At 45.5% G+C, this 18,397-nt stretch overlaps 1 protein-coding gene across 1 annotated transcript in view; it reads left to right on the top strand.

The window, feature by feature from the left end:
* Positions 1–18,397, top strand: part of STAB2 (stabilin 2) — an 85,977-nt gene that overhangs the window by 66,375 nt on the left and 1,205 nt on the right. Inside the window, exons 44-65 of the mRNA XM_064154853.1 lie at positions 160–243; positions 335–481; positions 843–974; positions 1,156–1,164; positions 1,297–1,356; positions 1,954–2,130; positions 2,212–2,301; positions 3,024–3,170; positions 3,624–3,680; positions 4,139–4,262; positions 5,197–5,346; positions 6,485–6,589; positions 6,983–7,090; positions 7,730–7,923; positions 10,331–10,472; positions 10,798–10,931; positions 12,009–12,174; positions 12,409–12,515; positions 13,133–13,252; positions 14,040–14,198; positions 14,933–15,034; positions 17,478–17,606. Coding sequence (XP_064010923.1) covers positions 160–243; positions 335–481; positions 843–974; positions 1,156–1,164; positions 1,297–1,356; positions 1,954–2,130; positions 2,212–2,301; positions 3,024–3,170; positions 3,624–3,680; positions 4,139–4,262; positions 5,197–5,346; positions 6,485–6,589; positions 6,983–7,090; positions 7,730–7,923; positions 10,331–10,472; positions 10,798–10,931; positions 12,009–12,174; positions 12,409–12,515; positions 13,133–13,252; positions 14,040–14,198; positions 14,933–15,034; positions 17,478–17,606 — 2,643 coding nt within the window. The remainder of the gene's footprint in view (positions 1–159; positions 244–334; positions 482–842; positions 975–1,155; positions 1,165–1,296; positions 1,357–1,953; positions 2,131–2,211; positions 2,302–3,023; positions 3,171–3,623; positions 3,681–4,138; positions 4,263–5,196; positions 5,347–6,484; positions 6,590–6,982; positions 7,091–7,729; positions 7,924–10,330; positions 10,473–10,797; positions 10,932–12,008; positions 12,175–12,408; positions 12,516–13,132; positions 13,253–14,039; positions 14,199–14,932; positions 15,035–17,477; positions 17,607–18,397) is intronic.

Here is an 18,397-nt window from a genome sequence, read left to right as displayed (position 1 = left end):
AGAGTTTCTCTCACTTCCATGTTGCAGGGAAGGGAACCCAACATGCAGCAGGAACAGCATTGCAGGCATTACTTCCCACTGAGCAGGGCTGTCCCCATTGCTGCATGGCATTATGTTCATTAAAAACTCATTATTTCTTTGTTCCCTTAAATTTGGCAGGCCCTGACTATCAGAGATATTGCAGGCCCTGGCCCTTTCACCCTGTTTGTACCTCGCACGGACATACTAATGAGTGACCCACGAGTAAGTAAGAAAGCCAGAAGATTCTGATAATCTGGCCCTGAAGTTTTGGACTTGCTCATCTGCTTTGTAATTCCCCTACTTTTGGCTGCAGGTCAAAGACTGGATTTACAAAGGAGTGATGGCTCAAGTCCTCCGGCACCATATGGTGGGTTGTGCTAATCTGTTGTACAGTGACCTGACAACAATCACCAACATCACCTCTCTCCATGGGGACCCAATACACATCAGCTACTCTCAGGTAACAGACCATGAAAAGGCAAGGAACAGAGTAATAAAACAGTCTGCTACCATTCTGCTTAACAAAAAAAAAAAAATCTGAGTTATTCCCTATCCTCCTCTGATCAGCAAAAATAAACAAGGTTGCCCATTCAGCTGAGTTGTGCAGCCCTTATCTGCTGTGCAACGTTTTGCACCCTATTTCATCCTCTCATGCTTTGTGAGCATGAGGAGAGTTTGAAAAGACAAAGGGCAGTTTATTAAAACTGAAGCTGTTTGCTGCTCAGAAAGAGTATTCTGGAATCATTGTATCAAAGAAATTTGGCACCAGCCTCACCCACCTATGAGGTTCCACAGAAAATGTGGTTTTGTTGCTTTTCCAGAACTCAGTGGTTTTGAACAACAATGCTGAAATAGTACTCAGTGATGTCGTGGGCACGAACGGCGTGATCCATGTCATAAACCAAATTCTGGTCCCATCACATATGCAGGATTTCCCCCTTAAGAAGGTAGGTGCACTTCATTGTCATTCTCACCCTAGGGGCTTTCCACATACACTGCTAGATATATAAGTCATGTAAGCCAGCGATGCTGAATGGGCCTTATACAAATTGGCACTGCTGAACGAGTTAAAATAGAAGATAGATTTTACATTTGAAGGTCATTCAGGAACTATTATTTTAAGAACAGCATAAGAGGATTTCTGCACAGCACTTTTATTGGCGCTGATTTAGTAGCAAAAAGTGGCTTACAAGGTAAAGCAATGTAATACCTGCTTTTTGAATACCCATAGAATGCATTTAATAGATAAATTACTGAACATGCCTTTCATTGTAGGAAAGCCTTAAAATGGTTGCAGCTAAACATGGATATGTCCTGTTCAGCAGTTTGCTAGAGGTAAGGACACGAGGAGCAGCAGCCATTGGCTAAAGGTTTTAAACACTATTCTTGAAAACAAGAACAAAGACATGGAAAGTGACATCACTGGAAGAAAGGTGTTCAATGGAGCCAAACGGTTCACAACACAGTACACAGCCATGATTACCATGAGGTCCATCTCACACAGAGGTGGAGGGATGTCAAGCAGACTCACAACCATCTTTCTCCTCCCCTCCCAGTTCTATCCTACTATACCTCAAATTACATGGCCAAGCTTTGACCCAAGTAGGACTTTTCTGAGAACAGCAGCTGTCAGCCTGCTTTTCAATGGGCAGCCCTGGGCAATGAAGCACTTCTGAGAACTGGGTCATGTAACTCAACTTGGGCATGCTTTTTCATAGAATCAATCAGTTTGGAAGAGACCGCCAGGATCATCCAGTCCAACCTATCACTCAGCCCTATCCAATGAACTAGACCATGGCACTAAGTCATATTGCTTTCAGGCTGCTGACCAGGCAGCCCACAGGCCATTGCATCCCAATTATACCATACGTAGGGTCAATGTCAGTTTAGATGGAGCATTAATCTCCCATCTCAAATTTTGTTGTGTTGCAGAAAAACAACCTGCTTGGACTGATCAACGATCCTATTCACAAACCAGTCACACTCTTCTGGCCCACAGACACAGCTATCCGTGGGCTGCCACAGGAGCAGCAGGATTTCCTCTTCAAGAAGTCCAACAGTGACAAACTGGTGCAGTACCTCAAATTCCACATCATCCGTGATGCTGCAGTAAGTCTTAGCTCTACAGGATCATTGCCAAGGCCAAGACATGCAAGCCCAAACACATGCATTTGCCCTCTTTCTTTCCAGGTATTGGCCTACCAGCTACCAAGCTCCACCTCACTGAAGACCCTGCAGGGCTCCAACCTCAGCGTTAGCTGTGGAGATAACAGGGAGATTGTAAGTGTTTAATCTTCCCTTGCCCCTGAAGAAGGATCTGCTCATACAGACCCCACTGTGTCTGTGCATATCACCCAGAAAGTGCCAGTAGCATCAAAACTCAAATGATTTCGTAAGTCCATGCAGTAAGTGCAAAATCAGGCAGATGCTTTGTAAGACTCTTTGAAGATGTCACTTTCTCTTTAGAAAAATACTGGTTTTCAAAGCAGCTCTCATTTACCTCAAAACTGAAGGACCAGCACATTTTAACTTCTCCTACAATGAAACTCACAACAGAAAACTAGTGAGATGAACCTAGCTTTGGCAAAAGCCCCATCTGCATGTAAACTCCAGTTTATAAGTGTTTGCAAGCTAAGATTGCAGGTGTGCACATAGCCTGCAAAGCCAGAACAATGGCACGTTTTTTTCCTTTGCAAATGTACAGGATCCTACCCACATAACCCTTGGCAAGCATCTGCTTCTGAAAATGTGGCTAAGCCTAAACATGTGTAAGGTACATTTGTGGACATCAAATTGTCATACTCTGTCATCGTCAAGAAAGAAAAAAATCTATGTCCATCTGTGATGTTACAGCTTTCAGATAGAGGAGGACAGGTCCTCAGATCTGTTTAGAGAAGAGAGAGAGTTGTGTCCAACACCCACGCAGGGATTCACCCTGGCCCCGAGGAATACTGGCTCACGATGTGTCACACACGCCTTTCTCTCCCCATCTCATCCCACAGGGCACGCTTTTCCTGAACGACAGACAGTGTAAGATAGTGCAGCGGCAGCTGGAGTTTGATGGGGGCATCGCCTACGGCATCGACTGCCTGCTAACAGACCCCAGCCTTGGGGGACGCTGCGACAGCTTCTTCACCGTGGATTTCATGGTCAGTCCCCTTTTTTGGTCCCCTGCTCTGACAGAGACCCTTGTAGCAGAGTTGGTACTACTGAGATTAAGTGTCACCGTTTCAGGTTGGGTTCATCTGCCAGACTGTCTAGAGCTAAGCTTAAGAGGAGCGGCACAACGCCTGAGAGATACACAATGGAAATCCTGCATCCACATTAAGTAACTCCGTTGTGTTCCTCCAGAGGCAAAACCAAACCGGTTAAGAGCTGCTTAACAAGCCCTAACCTGTTTTCAGCAATTTTGCTCAGACCAGGACAGTTGTTTACAAATGCAAGCATGAGTATGAACACAGATGGATTTTCCCAAAATGTCTCCAAGCCTCCGCTCATCTTTGCTGTTCTCACGAAACAGAGGTTTTGTCCATTTCTAATAGCCTTTTGTTGCCATTATTTTAATATACCTTTTTTTTTTCCTGTTCCATTTTGTACAACAGGGGCATTGTGCTAGCTGTTTCCGTAATTCTAAGTGCCCTCCAGGGACAAAGCCAAAGGTAATATGTTGAAATCTTGCATTTAAGCAGTCTAACCTGCTCTTCTCTGTACTTCACATAAGCAAATTAGAATAAGTTGCTTTTAAAATGTTAAAAGAGATCCCTCAACAATGAAACCACACTGTTAAGGGATGCCATAAAGCCTCCAAGACAAAGCTGTTCCTGAGCAAACATCCAGGCACCGGTGGTGAGAGACACTTAGTGTTCTGATGCAATATCCACTCTAGCAAGTGCCTCTGCCGACTGCAGAGCAGCCCTTCACTGCTCGTTAATGATGCTTGGGAAGTTGGGAATTGAAGAGGTGAGAACCTCACACCTTCCCTCCTCACACATCATATTATGATTCAGGATATGTCAGAAACCATAATTTAAAGAGGAAAAAGGCAAACCTCCACACAGCACTCATCATCCTGTGTTTTTTCTGCCCTCCTGTCTGCACCGGCACACACAACGCCCAGGAAGGGATCGACTGGTGCACCTATGAGTCCTACGGGCTGCAGAGGGACGGCTGCCGTAGGAACTGCTCCATGGTCATCCACACAGCCAAGTGCTGCAAGGGCTACTTTGGGCCAGATTGTCAAGGTAGGACTCCCCTCTCTACCACTGGCCAACAAGCTCCCCGAGAACAGGTGGCTTGTGCCCAGCAGGCTGACCTGTGAGAGCTGGAATAGGGTGCATGAGGAAAGATCAGTCACAAGACAGAGCAACTATGTTGTGAGCATTGAAGTAAACAGCATTGCTTTTCCACTCCAGATAATCTTTTTCACATATACAGCGAAGTATAGGCTGCTCAGCTGTAACTAAACCAGCAAGTCTTAGCAGTCGTCAGCTGAATGCCCTTCTAGCACAAGAGCAGATATAAGGCTCATGGGAGCAATACAGAATACAAGAGACAGTGTACAATTCCTTGACCACCTGCAAACACACACCCCTGGTATAAGCTCAGAAATTGTAGCTTTGACCAGGTGTGACAGTGTTTGAGAAGCTTTATCTCTAGCTGTCACTAGCCTCAAGGGAACAGCACTGAGGGTCTCACAAGGACATGTAGGGTCAGGATACATGACAGAATCTCTGCTGACAGACAGGGCCAGGGACATGTAGCCATACTGGTTCACACTGTCCAGATTTCAGAGAGACACATGAGTATCCCAAGCACTTTTAGCCAGCCCAGCCTGAACTGCCCTTAGGGCTCAGCCCAGCAACACACAGGCACAAAGATGTGGGCAGGGGCTGGACAGTGCCACTCATTAATGGGTCTGAGTGAGCAAGCAAGCACGCACCCACAGCCAGGACTAGAAGAGTCCACAACTTCTGACATAAAAGCACACCACAGAATTTGAAGCATGAAGCTTACAGCTGCTGCTGTCACAGCTGTTCTTACAGGCCCCAGCAGAGATGCATTTGCAGGTGTTTCCCTATTCAAGGCTTTATGCAGAACATTAATAACAAACAGTGAACATGAACAAGCATGCACTTAAGCTCGACAGATAAGACATTATTTCTCTAAACCTTTCAGCTTGCCCAGGGGGCTCAGAGACCCCATGCAATAACCACGGCTCCTGCGATGATGGGTACACTGGGACAGGAGAATGCCACTGCCACGGCGGCTTCAACGGGACCTCGTGTGAGCTCTGCATGCCAGGCAGATATGGCTCCAGCTGCAGGCGTATGTTTAAGTTTCCTTTACATGCTGTTACTCACGTCACACCTGAATCATTTTGTCAGAGATGGGTTAAGTAAACCAAGAAATGCTTTCCCCTTTGAACACCAACATTTTCACCAGACTGCCCCATACAGAGGGATGACACAAGGTCTCATAAGGGAGGAAAGGAAGGCAGAGGGGGAACAGAGGCTCCTTCTATCCTTATAAGGTGCATAATAAACAGGGAATAGAGACAGAGCCTCTGCCAATAAAGGTTATCAACTACAGTATAGCCTCCTTCCCCAGCCCCATAAAGGGCAAGACAGAATTTTAGCAATGTGGTTCCTCAAGGATTGCAAGACACCAAGGCCATACACTACTTTTGTGGAAGAGAAGAAAAAGGGCACTCAGCTAAAGGCAGTTTGTGAATCATAGAATCAACCAAGATCATCCACTCCAACAACATTATCTGATAAAATGCTCACACAATCCATTTTGCTGTTGCTTTAAAAGTAAACAGCCTGGAACCAGAATCAATATTGCCCTTTAAACTCAAACGTTTTCCCAACATAAAGCCTTCATATAGAAAGCTACAATATTAACCCTTTCATTCCAACCATGTGCACTTGGAGTGTTCACAATGCACATAAAGTGGTGTTTAGAAAAGAAATAGCCTGGGGTGGATGCAAGACACTAGGCTTTGATACTAACTTTCCAGAATATGTTTATCTGCCATTGTTCTTGATGAAGTTTGCTACTCTACCACAGTGCAGATCAATACTCATTTTCAAAGGCATATTGAATGAATGCCAGTTATAAAATCATAGGATCACAGGACAACTTGGGTAGGAAGGGAGCTCAGGAGGTCCCTAGACCAATCCCCTACTCAAAGCAGGGTCAGCTCTGAGTTCAAACCAAGTTGTTCAGGGTCTATTCTGTCAGGACTCGCAGACTTCCAAGGATGGAAATTGCCCAGCCACTCTGCACAATCTAGCCCACTGCTTGACTAGTCTCATGGTGAAAAACAATGAGGTTCCATTTATCAAAATAATTGCTAAATACTTCATTTAAACTGACAGTCCAGGTGACATTTCTCTAGGGAAAGGTTTTCCCCTTTCCCAAAGGCAGCTCTGTGAGAGATCCCTCTGCGTTCCTTTTGCAGCCTGTGAATGCAAGGCCACGGGGCAGTGTGATGAAGGCTATTCAGGAACAGGACGATGTTTCTGTGAAACAGGATGGACTGGTCGGCTGTGTGAAACCAAGCTAGGTCTCTGCCTCGTCTCACCAGACTCTGTCATGTGGAACCATGGCTTGCCAGCGCTCGCAATTCAACATAGGTTTTGTGCAGATGAAAGAGAGAAAGGGTTAATAACATCAGAAGCCCTCACTGGAGGCTAAGGGACTTTGCTCTGGACTCTGAACATGTTCTTTTACTTTCCTGTCTCCTCCTTTGTGAAATGGGAATGTAAGCATTTACCTCCTCTCTGGGTGTCTTCTGGGCAATGTAAGAGAAGGTAACACCTGAGAGCCAACAATTGAAAAACAATTCTCACAGATTTTCCAGTTAGCAAGAATGGTATGAGGGCTTGCTTTCTGCAGAAAACAAGGGCATTGCAACATAAACAGCATCTTCATCCCTGTTCTTCTTCCCTCCCTACAGCCCTGCAGCCAGAGTGTTCCCCACGCTGCTCCACCAATGCTGTTTGCATGGAGAACAACACATGTCAGTGCAAGCCATTTTACAATGGGGATGGGATCACATGCACAGGTGAGCTCCCTCTTGGCACAGCCTGCCACAAGAAAGAAGGTCGTCTACTCTTGCACATACACTTGGACACAGTTACCATCCAGTACAAAACTTTGGCTAGCAAACCTAAAAACTTCCACAGTACAGCAAGCAGAACAAAATTAGGATAGATACAGACACTTACCAAGCAGGAGTATGAAGAAGAAAGTGAGCTCCAACCAGGTTTTGGAGGCAGCAGGGGTTCATCAGCAGTGTTTATTGACAGTTTTCTTCACCTTAGGCAAGGCAGTTCCCCAGTAACATGACTGCAGAAAGAGCCCTTCTTTCTAAGCCAGGTGTCTCACATCCTCTCAAATCACCCTGGCTAGAGCAGAATCCCTTAAAAGGGCAGCTCTCTCGGGCTGACAAAAGGTGGAGCAGAATGCTGGGGGGGTGTTTGTGCCATGTCCCTTAAACTGAGGCTATCATGACAAGGGCTTATGAACCCTACCAGAAAGCCTTTATGCAGCATCAGGAATGTCTCAGGAAGGTCAAACAGTTTTTCCCCCAGACAAATGTTCAGGTATTGTTACTGTGTCTTTAAAATCTGAACGTGGTTTGTCATTGTGAAGAATATCCTCCTTAAAAGTAGACTTTGCTCACTTCTTTTCCCCTGTGCAGCTGCAGACCTTTGCAAACAAAACAATGGTGGATGCCACAAGGCGGCCGAGTGCACCCAGCTGGAGGTTAAAGTCTTCTGTAGCTGCCAGAAGGGCTACAAAGGAGATGGCTTTACATGCCTTGCAATAAACCCTTGTGCTGATGGCTTCAACGGAGGCTGCCATGAGCATGCCGTTTGCATTGTCGTAGGACCTGTAAGTTGAATGACTTCACTCGCCATCAGGGAAGACTGATGCATTTCCTCCTGGAGCCAGCAGAAGTCTTTTCTCTGGCTCCTCTCCTGTGGTGGTTTGAGTCCTTTTCTCTGACTACCACTCCTCTAGGTTCCCCTTAAACAAAACCATCGGGACGGAGGCCCATCCCAGGGGGATGGAGCTGCTTGCCCTAGGATATCGTCACATTGTTACTCTGTTTCCTTTCCAGTATCACAGCTTAAAAGATAATGCTTGACTGCACCTCTCCCCTTCTCCTCCCTGCCTCTCTCACCTCCACTTCTCCGCGCAGCGCACCTTCTTCTCTTGGTCTGTGGAGGGGCTGGCAAGCAGGGAGTTGAGCCACTAAGGCCTTGCAGGCCCAGCTGAGGTGGGGTGGTTTCAGCCTACCTCAGGCCTACTGAGGGTGGAGGATTCTAGAAGGCCAGTTTGGGCCAAGTGGATTGTATACTTATTCTACCTGATTGCCTTGCCTATGGATACTCTTGTAAGCAGACTTTCTCTGTAAGCCTTGCAAGCTGTGCGGGATCCTCACTCTCACCCCTGAAAAGGGGCAAGCGTCAATTCTGCTCTCCAGAATCGTGGCCTGAACTGGAGCAACCGAACATGAGCCAGCAGTGTGCCCAGGTGGCCAAGAGAGCCAGTGGCATCCTGGCCTGCATCAGGAATGGTGTGGCCAGCAGGAGCAGGGAGGTCATTCTGCCCCTGTACTCTGCACTGGTTAGACCACACCTTGAGTACTGTGTTCAGTTCTGGGCCCCCCAGTTTTGGAGGGACATTGAGATGCTTGAGCGTGTCCAGAGAAGGGTGACGAGGCTGGTGAGAGGCCTTGAGCACAGCCCTATGAGGAGAGGCTGAGGGAGCTGGGATTGGTTAGCCTGGAGAAGAGGAGGCTCAGAGGTGACCTCATTGCTGTCTACAACTACCTGAGGGGTGGTTGTGGCCAGCAGGAGGTTGCTCTCTTCTCTCAGGTGGCCAGCACCAGAACAAGAGGACACAGCCTCAGGCTGCGCCAGGGGAAATTTAGGCTTGAGGTGAGGAGAAAGTTCTTCACTGAGAGAGTCATTGGACACTGGAATGGGCTGCCCGGGGAGGTGGTGGAGTCGCCGTCCCTGGGGCACTTCAAGGCAAGGTTGGACGTGGCACCTGGTGCCATGGTCTAGCCTTGAGCTCTGTGGTAAAGGGTTGGACATGATGATCTGTGAGGTCTCTTCCAACCCTGATGATACTGTGATACTGTGAACTCCACACCTCTGACAGTCCCTGTTTTCCCAAACACCCTTTACATAGCTCTAGCCTACTTTCCACACCAGTTTGGTATTCTTTCAGCTGAAGGGTGACAGGCGGTTTGACATCTTTGCTCTAGGGAAAGAACTACTACAGCAGATGAGACGTTCTGCATGTGTCATTTTTCTGTCTTCTTCTTAGCTCTCCCTAACTGAATGTCCCTATTTGCAATCGGAGTTTGTTGGGTGCTTTAGTACCTAAGCCTAAGGGCATCTGGGTGCATAGTGTTATTTATTGACAGCTTAAAAAGCTCTGCAGCCATATGATACAAATCCCTTAGCCTGCATGGTCAATGTTTTTGAGTCAAATTTGTGCCAGTGACTTGATCCGACATACATATATCCTGATGCTTTTGTGATCACCTGTCCATTCTATTTTGATGGCTTACCTAATGTGTCTTCCAGGTGCTATCTGAAAAATCCTTGCCACTGAAAATGTGGCTAAGCCTAAACATGCGTAAGGTACATTTGTGGACATCAAATTGTCATACTCTGTCATCATCAAGAAAGAAAAAAAATCTATGGCCATCTGTGATGTTACAGCTTTCAGATAGAGGAGGACAGGTCCTCAGATTTGTTTAGAGAAGAGAGAGAATTGTGTCCAACACCCCTGCAGGGATTCACCCTGGCCCCGAGGAATACTGGGTCATGATGTTCCAGCTGCCAACCATCACAATACCTAGATGTCACCAACTCCTGTTTAGTTTATACTGCTGTTTATTACTACCTGCTGGCTACTGTATTCCTTTCACATTCACACAGTCATTGAAATACCATTTTGAAAGGTCTGACATCCATTTTTTTTAATTATGTGCCACATAAATCTCTAATATGCATTATTAGTTTTGTGGATGGAATTGTGCTTTGGTATTAATTCAGCCAAAGCACTCAGGTGTATGTGTAAATGTTTTGCTTAGCAGAATAAATGTCAGTGTCACAGTTTGTGGTCTGTTAAATCACAGTTGTTAGCAGCAACTTTCCTGTTTGTCCATTCTTGGCTATATCAAGTGAAAGTTTTTCAACATTTCAGCATGTTGCTTGGAATGCCACTTTTTTGTCAGCTAAGTACTTAGCCAGGCCTTTTTTATTCTCTCTCTGACCAGGACAAACGCAAATGTGAATGTAAAAATAACTACATTGGTGATGGGCTGAACTGCTCTGTGATGCAGCTTCCTCTTGACCGCTGCTTGCAGGACAATGGGCAGTGTCACGCCGACGCTGACTGTGCTGATCTTCACTTCCAAGGTGAGGATGTCACACACAACATCTTCATCCATGTGCCACTGCACTGAAGCCAGTGGCCACAATCCTTGTGTCTTTGAGCTCACTATGTACCTATGTGCATCTGACACAATGAGAAGATTTAAGTTAGAACACATGTTTGCATGCTTTGCAATGCTACATTTATGAAACAGATGAGGACATCCCAGATAGGCATTACAGGTTACCTCTAAGGGATCACTCTGTCCTAACTACCTTTTACAAAATCACAGATATTTGTATGGCATAGCTGACTTTGCATCCAGAAATGGAAACCCCTTCAAGAAGAGCTGGTTTTCTCCCTCTGCAGATACCACTGTTGGAGTGTTCCACTTACGGTCCCCACAAGGGCAGTACAAGATGACTTATGAGAAGGCAAAGGAGGCCTGTGCCAATGAATCAGCCACCATTGCTACATATAACCAGCTGCTGTATGCACAGAAGGTGAGGCAGCCTAACTAAGGGAGAAGATCCCCAGACCTAGCAGCAGTATAAGCAAGGAGGGAGGTGAAAGGAGACTGTTCTGCACTAACAAGTTTCATTTTCTCTCGATTTATTTCCCTATGCCCCAGGGTATGTTTGGCTGGAAGCAGTTTTCAGACTGTTTATGTGTTTGACGCCTGCTCATGCAGCACCAAAACCAGTTACCAAGTTCTTTTTCCCAGTGACACTGGGATAAGATAGTAGAGGCAGACTTAGAAAGTGATGGGTTTAATTATTAGCACTTCTTCAAGAAATGTTCACTTCATAATTATGCTTAGACTATTTTTTTTCATGTAGAACACCAGAAACCTTTTCCTGAAATGCTGTTAGCAGACTGATTTACATAACATTCTCATTAAGTATGTTATAGACAACACCTGGCTGGCATCAGTGGGATAAGCATCACACCTGGGGTTTGTTAAACTCGGTTTAGAACTGTGGGTCAGACTGACTGTGCCTTTCTGGCTCCTTGCCATCTGTGGAAGGAAGCAAGACATTCACCATATAGGGACACTTCTATCAAAATATGAGTCAAGACCTTCTGTTGTCTGAGAAAATTCAGACTGTAGCCAGAGCTGTGTGCCCCCTGAGCCTTGTAGTCTACATATTGCCTTCAAAGCAGCAGTAGAGTTGGCTACAGTGCTCCTGGAGACATATTTTCCACAGTGACCTCGTTTGTCAGGCTTCCTGCACTGACAAAAGTTGGGCTGGCACACAGGAGGATTGCGCACCCTGTTTTGTCCTTCAAATCCGTCTCTGATCCTACTCAGCTTCAGGCTTGGGGGAGCTTTCCCAGGAGAGGCTCCTTTGGTCCATATGGAGAGTTACTGACTCTCAGAAGAGCCTCTATCTCTGCAGCCCCTTGGCACACAGCTCAACACAGGGCAGTCTGCAGGACAGAGCTTCTTCAGAAAGAGTGTTGGCAGGTTGGGTGCTGCCTGAGGACCCTGGGCTGGGGGGGGGGAGGGTGTTGTTCATTTCATTTGCAGCACCCAGCTCTTCCCTCTGTCTTTTTCCCTGTGGCTCTGCTGGCTGCAGGCAAGATACCACGTGTGTGCTGCTGGCTGGCTAGATGGTGAAAGAGTAGGCTACCCAACTGCCTTCTCCTCCCCAAACTGCGGCTCTGGATATGTAGGCATTGTGGACTATGGTAGAAGAGTCAACCTGAGTGAAACCTGGGATGTCTTCTGCTACAGGGAGAAAGGTGAGAGGATTCTTTGCTGCGTCACTCTGCACAAAGGGGAGCAGCAGGTCTGTTTTTTCTCTCCTTTGCTGAGCCAGAAGCTGTTAGATAACATTGTAAGAGACTCTGCCTCTTTTTAACTTTAGTCAAAAAAAAACCTCCTGCCTGCAAGTTATTTTCCAGACACAGGAAAAGCCTAAAGCCTTGTAGCAAAAGGCATTTACCCATGCAGCTATTTGTGTTTGTACCTTCCAGATGTGAACTGCACCTGCAAGCCAGGCTACATTGGAGATGGCTTCTCCTGCAGTGGAAACTTGCTGCAAGTGCTGATGTCCTTCCCAACACTGACGAATTTCTTGTCGGTAGGGCCCAGCTCTGGCATGCAGCTTGGTTGGGTGAGCAGAGCAAGGCAGGCTCTGCCACCAGGTTCTATCTCAGTGTTTGCTTTGCTAGCATGACAAATACAGACACACCAGTGGAGCAAGGTGGAGTGGTCTAAGTCTTCATTGTGGAAAATCAAACCTAGTTACTATTTTTTTCATTACTTTCTCCAAAATGGTTTCAGAGCTTTAAAAGTGAATTGGAAACAAAATGCTGCTGCAGTTTTAGCTTAAAGGAAGTTCTGTGCACAACTGCTTCTGGGTTTTTAAGCATCACAAGGAGGTCAGTGCTTTGTAACTGTCTTGAATTGCCTCTGTGCAAAGGCAAAACATTAGTGCCAACTAAAGGACCCTTTTAGTCAAAAAGGCATTACATGTGCAAATAGCCCTGCAGCCAACAAGACCCCAACTCCTACAAATCAGTTTAAGATGTGCTCACCAACTCAGCAACTAAAGCTTGGGTTTAAGTATGAACTTCTTTTGTAATGTCATGGTTCTGAAAGCCTCTTTGTCACTATTTATATGGTCTCATCTCTTCAGCTCCCTACACAGGAGCACACAACTGCTCTTTAGTAAAGCTTGGGTTTGTTTCTGTCTAGGACATCATGGCTTACTCCAACAGCTCTAGGAAGGGGAGAGAGTTCCTGCGGTACCTCGCGGACTTGTCAGTTCACGCCACTCTCTTTGCTCCAAACGACAGTGGATTAAGGGAAAATGAGGTTAGGGTTTGTTTGGGTTTTTTTGTTGTTCTTTTTGTTTTGGTTGGGGTTTTTTCCTTCTTTGATTTAGTAACACTTCTTAAATAGCCATTATGGGTTCCAGTATCCTGGTGAAATTTTAGTTTAAAACCAAAAAATCTTAGTATGAGAGAACTTCTGTGTAACCCCACATAGTTTAAACTGAGCATCTGAAAGATGAGTTCATCGTTTCTGTTTCTTCTTCATAGTATGAGTGTAAGGAATTCTCAAGTCACTACACAAAGTTTTTCATTAGGGATTTCAGTTACCCAGTTATAAAGGAGTTTGCCTAAAATGAAACTTTTTTAGTCTTATTAATGTCAAGAGCAATTATTCAGAGAAATAGTGCACAGCTTTGGTATTTTCCACAAATATTTTCAAGGCATCTATTCCTAGCATCATCACTGTGCTTATCCCTTCTTCTCTCCCTTCCTGCATTGTCCCAAACAATCACATGGGTTCGTGCCCAAGCTTGCCTCTACAAGCTGTTTAGAAGAGCTCATCACCTCAGGTTATCATACAAAAGAGTAACATTCTTTCTCCTGCCAGAATCAATGTACTGCCTGCTGCAGGCAGCCATCAGAGGCCAGCAGGGGGACAGAAGATCCCACTGTTCACATTCAGATTTCCCAAAGCCTCTAGCCTATATTGCACTTCCTGCAGCATTAATAGCAAAGAGGGAAAAAGGTCACAGGCACTGAGCCTACTGGTAAGTACAAAGTATTAATGAGATCGGTTAAAATGCTTTGTATTCTGCTTTCATTTGCAGACGCTTTCTGGGCGAGACATTGAATATCATTTGTCTAATGACAGTATAATGTTTTATGAGGACTTGACCAATGGAACCACTCTTGTGACACGTCTAGGGGAAAAACTCCTCGTTACAAACAACAGGCACCAGGAACATCAAACCCACACTGCTGAACAGGTACCTTTGTAATAAATCTCCCACCTTTGTGTTTATCCCCCCCACCCTTATGCTATACCCTGCGGTGGCTGGGGCTCAGCCCATGCCTGCCTCTGCCTCCTTTGTGAGGGAAACCAGAAGTTTTCAGTAGTGTAGGTGCTCATGAACCCATCCTCTCAAAACAGAGTGGGGAGACTCAGGACCAGCCCAGAGCAGCCAAGGATTCCTATTATCAGCAGGGTTTAAACCATCTCCCTTCTTGATAAACTGCTAAACAGGACCACCTTCTAGATCACAGATGCTAGACCACCAAATAAATTGCAGGCAACAGCTGCCTGTCAGTGCTGACACAGCACTCCCAAGCCAGCAAATTCAGTGTGAATGGCACTCTCAGCACAGCAAGCAGCTGTAACAGAGGCAGGCTGCCTGGCACTCAGGAATAACAGCACTACACAAAACTTGGCAACTGTATAAATGTCACAAACCCCTTTACTTTATAAAACCAAACAACAACAACAAAAAAATGGAGAAGGAAATTCCTGAAGGCAATATGTAGGTAATGGTGATGGCTACTTCATGCACTGGAGAACCATGACCAACCTGGTGCTGATGTCCAGGGAGGCAGCACTGTAAACCCTCATGTGATTTCTCTCTATGTTGGCAACTGAGGGGAGAAAATCTCAGTGTTTACTTCAGTCCCAAAGGGAGAGGGGGCAAGGTTCAGCTCTCATTGCTCTTTCTCTTGGCAGAGTGAGATCAGATACGTGGACAAAAGTGCCATTGTTGAGTGGGATATAGCTGCTTCCAATGGGATAATCCACATAATTTCAGAGCCTTTGAAGGCTCCACCAGCACCTGTAAGTACACATTGGTGTTTTCCTGTGAGGGGTGGTGGGAGGCAGCTCTGGCTTATACCATCCCAAAGCCATTGCTGACATTCATGTATTTCTCCTACATATTCAGCTTCAGTTTAAAAGGCTACTTTGAACTGAAATTAGAAGTTGAGAACAAGGTGCTTGCTAGTGGAACTTGTTCAAATGTTTCTCTCTGAACAAATTATTCCCATGCCTGGATACACTCCTCTGTGATCTTCTCTAGGTGATCCTGCTCTGGCAGGTCCCTTCCAGCCCCTGACATTCTATGATTCTGTGAAATAAAAGATCCATTTTAAAATGGAGCTTTCATGTTTGTAATGGAGGTTTTACAAAGCTCTATTTCAGTTCTTCCAATACGATCTGCCAAGCATCTAAGGAAAGTGTTTTCACTTTTGGCTTTGAATTCATTCTCATACCAAGTGGCAGATATTGTAAATAGATTCTTTTTTCTCCTGGTATAAATCCCAGCAATGGTCCCAGTTACCCAACTATCTCTCCCATTAGAAAGACCAATCCCAGCTGCATGGCAAAATAGCAAGCTCAGAAAGAGGTGCTGTCCTTTCTGTGGTGGAATCTTGAGTTAGCAAAAGCCCTGCTTCAAGCTGGAATCACAACAGTACATGGCCCAGCAGCAGGGATGCAAGAACATTGTCCTTTTTGGCTTTTCACCAGCCAAGTTAACTGCTTTGTATGAAAGGAAGGAAAAACATTTTGTCCATCTGCGGTACAACTGGAACGTCTCACAAAAGTGATCCCTGCTGTCCCTGGGCACCATTTTCTCAAGTACAAAATGTTTTCCTTAAAATAAATGTTCAGATGCACAACATCAGCACTCTTCAGCTCTGTGCCACACAGAACTCTGTGGCAGCCCTTGCAAGATGACCTGCCATTTATTTGTTCTGAAGAAATTCCCTCCACTGGGGTGACTCATTCCGATCCTTCTCTCTGTGTGCTGGAGGGGCCTCACTCATGTTTACAACCTATTCACCCCAGCTCTGATTTTGGAAATGGCTAAAACTGCCCTCCTCTCTGGTCCATGAGATTTATCCTATTGATATCCCCTTTCTCACCTTCATTTTGTTATGGATGACCTTTTGCAGTTACAAACCAGCCTTCTTGCTCCTGGAAGCTCAGTAATATTCCTGCACAATCTCAGTTCACAAAACTCCCTTGCAGCCTACAAACCTCAGAAGCAGGAAATGACACACCTGGGTAAAAGCATGAACTACTGCCTGAAAATTATTCATGCTAGTAGGCAACTTCTGTCAGTCTACAGCAGCATTGTACCACAATCTTCATAATGCATTTCACATGCTAGAGGCAACTGCAAGTTTTCTAATACTTAGATATTCAGGTGCACCATGTAAATTGCTTTGTTTTCTTAAAAAATAACTAAGAGAGCATATCTATTAAGACAGCAATGTGATTATTTTTGCCAGGGTAAATTTCATAATTAGTTTTCTAGGCAGGAGGCCACAAAGCTGAAGCATTACATGGAAAATCAAGAGTAACAGGAAATGAACCTTCTACCCATTTCCAGACCCTTCCTCACCTCCTGGATTGCCAGCAAACAGCATAGTGCTTTCAGGAGACAGCTGCATTATCCCAAAGTGCCAGTCACCTTCACAGTATCTGTCAGACAACAGAGCTGCAGAAGGCAAAGTCAGACTGGTGGCTTTTTTCTCCTTTAGATTAAATCCAGTTCATGTATGAATTTCTGTCCTTCAGCTACCTGTTTATTGAAATACTTATAACCAATTACTTGAATGGCACTTTACCTGCTTCATCAAAGAATGATTTCAGGTCAAAGGCATCACATATGTTGAGGCAAAATTAACTACAAAAGGCAGGTGTTGGCTGCTGGTGTAACACAGCCCTGTGTGCAATCTGGTGGACCCCCTCACCAGCAATGAGATGGACCTCAGCTCAGATGCAGTGTGGTTGGAGCCCTTGTAAGCAAGAGTGAAAGAACAGTAGGGCTGCCAACAGCTGGCAATAAACAACTAATGGCTCCCCAGTTCACAAGGCAGTGGGGAGAAAGCTTGATACCATACAGAGCCCTCTCGGGTTTGTAGCATGAGGGTCTTAAGCAGCCTAAAGGAATTTGGTACCAATTTCTCCTCCTCGGCCTCATTGTAGCTTCTTTACCTTGAAAAACCTGCCCAGAAAAGGTCACTTAGGCATGCTCTGTAGCTTCAAAACCACAAACAAGATGAAACCGTACTAGAGGCAGTGTCCAGAACCCCCACAAATCTAGCTTGTAAGTAAATGCAAAAGGCCATATTTAACTGTCTCTGGAGAACACACACCAGGAAACTGAAGCACAAAAGCAGTTCAGGTCCAGGGCATGTCTCAAAGGGACACATTGTGTGCTGGAAAGTGACCAGTGTCCACCTGTAACTCAGTCATCCTCTCTCATTTCCAGATTCCTCTCCACACCAGTACTGGAACAGGAATATTCTTTGGCATCTGCCTGGTTACAGGAATCGTGGGGTTGATGGGGTATTCTTACCTCAGGTTTAGGAAGAGAAACGCAGGCTTCCAGCACTTCAAGGTAAGTGGCAGACAAACATGAAAAAGGGGGCAAGCACTTTCCCAGACCCATCACACACATCACAAACTCACAGCCTCCAGTTTCCCCTTGCATTTTATTAAGCTTAGAAACATTCTTAATTGCTTCCAACGTGTTGTTCAGGCTCAGACAGGTAAAGTGGGGAAGGCTCACACACTTGTCTTGAGCATGGCCCTGTATTTGCCTACTGCTGCCCCAGACTTCTCCATCCAGGGTGCCCAACAGGATCCTTGCTCTCAGACACTTTGAACACCAAGAACTGGCCAAAGGCTTGTTTCACTACACAGGACCAGTGCAGAGGCCTTTATTTCTCCAGAAAGCTCACTGTTAGGGAAGCAAGTGATTGCAGCCACTGCAAGGGCACCTGTTCTCTTCTCCCTCCTCTGTGGCATTGATAACAGTTTTGTTGCTCAGGAGGTTGAAACTTTTTGGTAGGAAAAAGGCCAGATTCAAAAGACAAGCAAATTGAAATTGTTATAGGATTAAAAGGTCCAAACCTTTACACTGATGCACTCTCATGCTTGCTTTCTCTTAACTACTTTGCTAGCCTAAGATAGTATCATGGCACAAAACCTGCAAACAGCAGCCAAGCTACAGCTATGACCAGTTTTTATACATTATAAAATACACAAGAATCAGTTCAAAAGAAAGTCTACCTCTAAGCAACTGAATCAGTTCAAAAGGAACTGATACCTATAAGCAACTAGAAATCCCTTCCTAGGAACCATGAGCCTGAGGAAACACTTGTCCTTTGATACAGTTGCTATGAACAT

This window comes from Pogoniulus pusillus, chromosome 15 (assembly GCF_015220805.1).
Source record: "Pogoniulus pusillus isolate bPogPus1 chromosome 15, bPogPus1.pri, whole genome shotgun sequence".
Lineage (NCBI taxonomy): Eukaryota > Metazoa > Chordata > Aves > Piciformes > Lybiidae > Pogoniulus > Pogoniulus pusillus.
The sequence above is the reverse complement of the archived record's forward strand: the minus strand, read 5'-3'. Positions and strand labels throughout refer to the sequence as shown.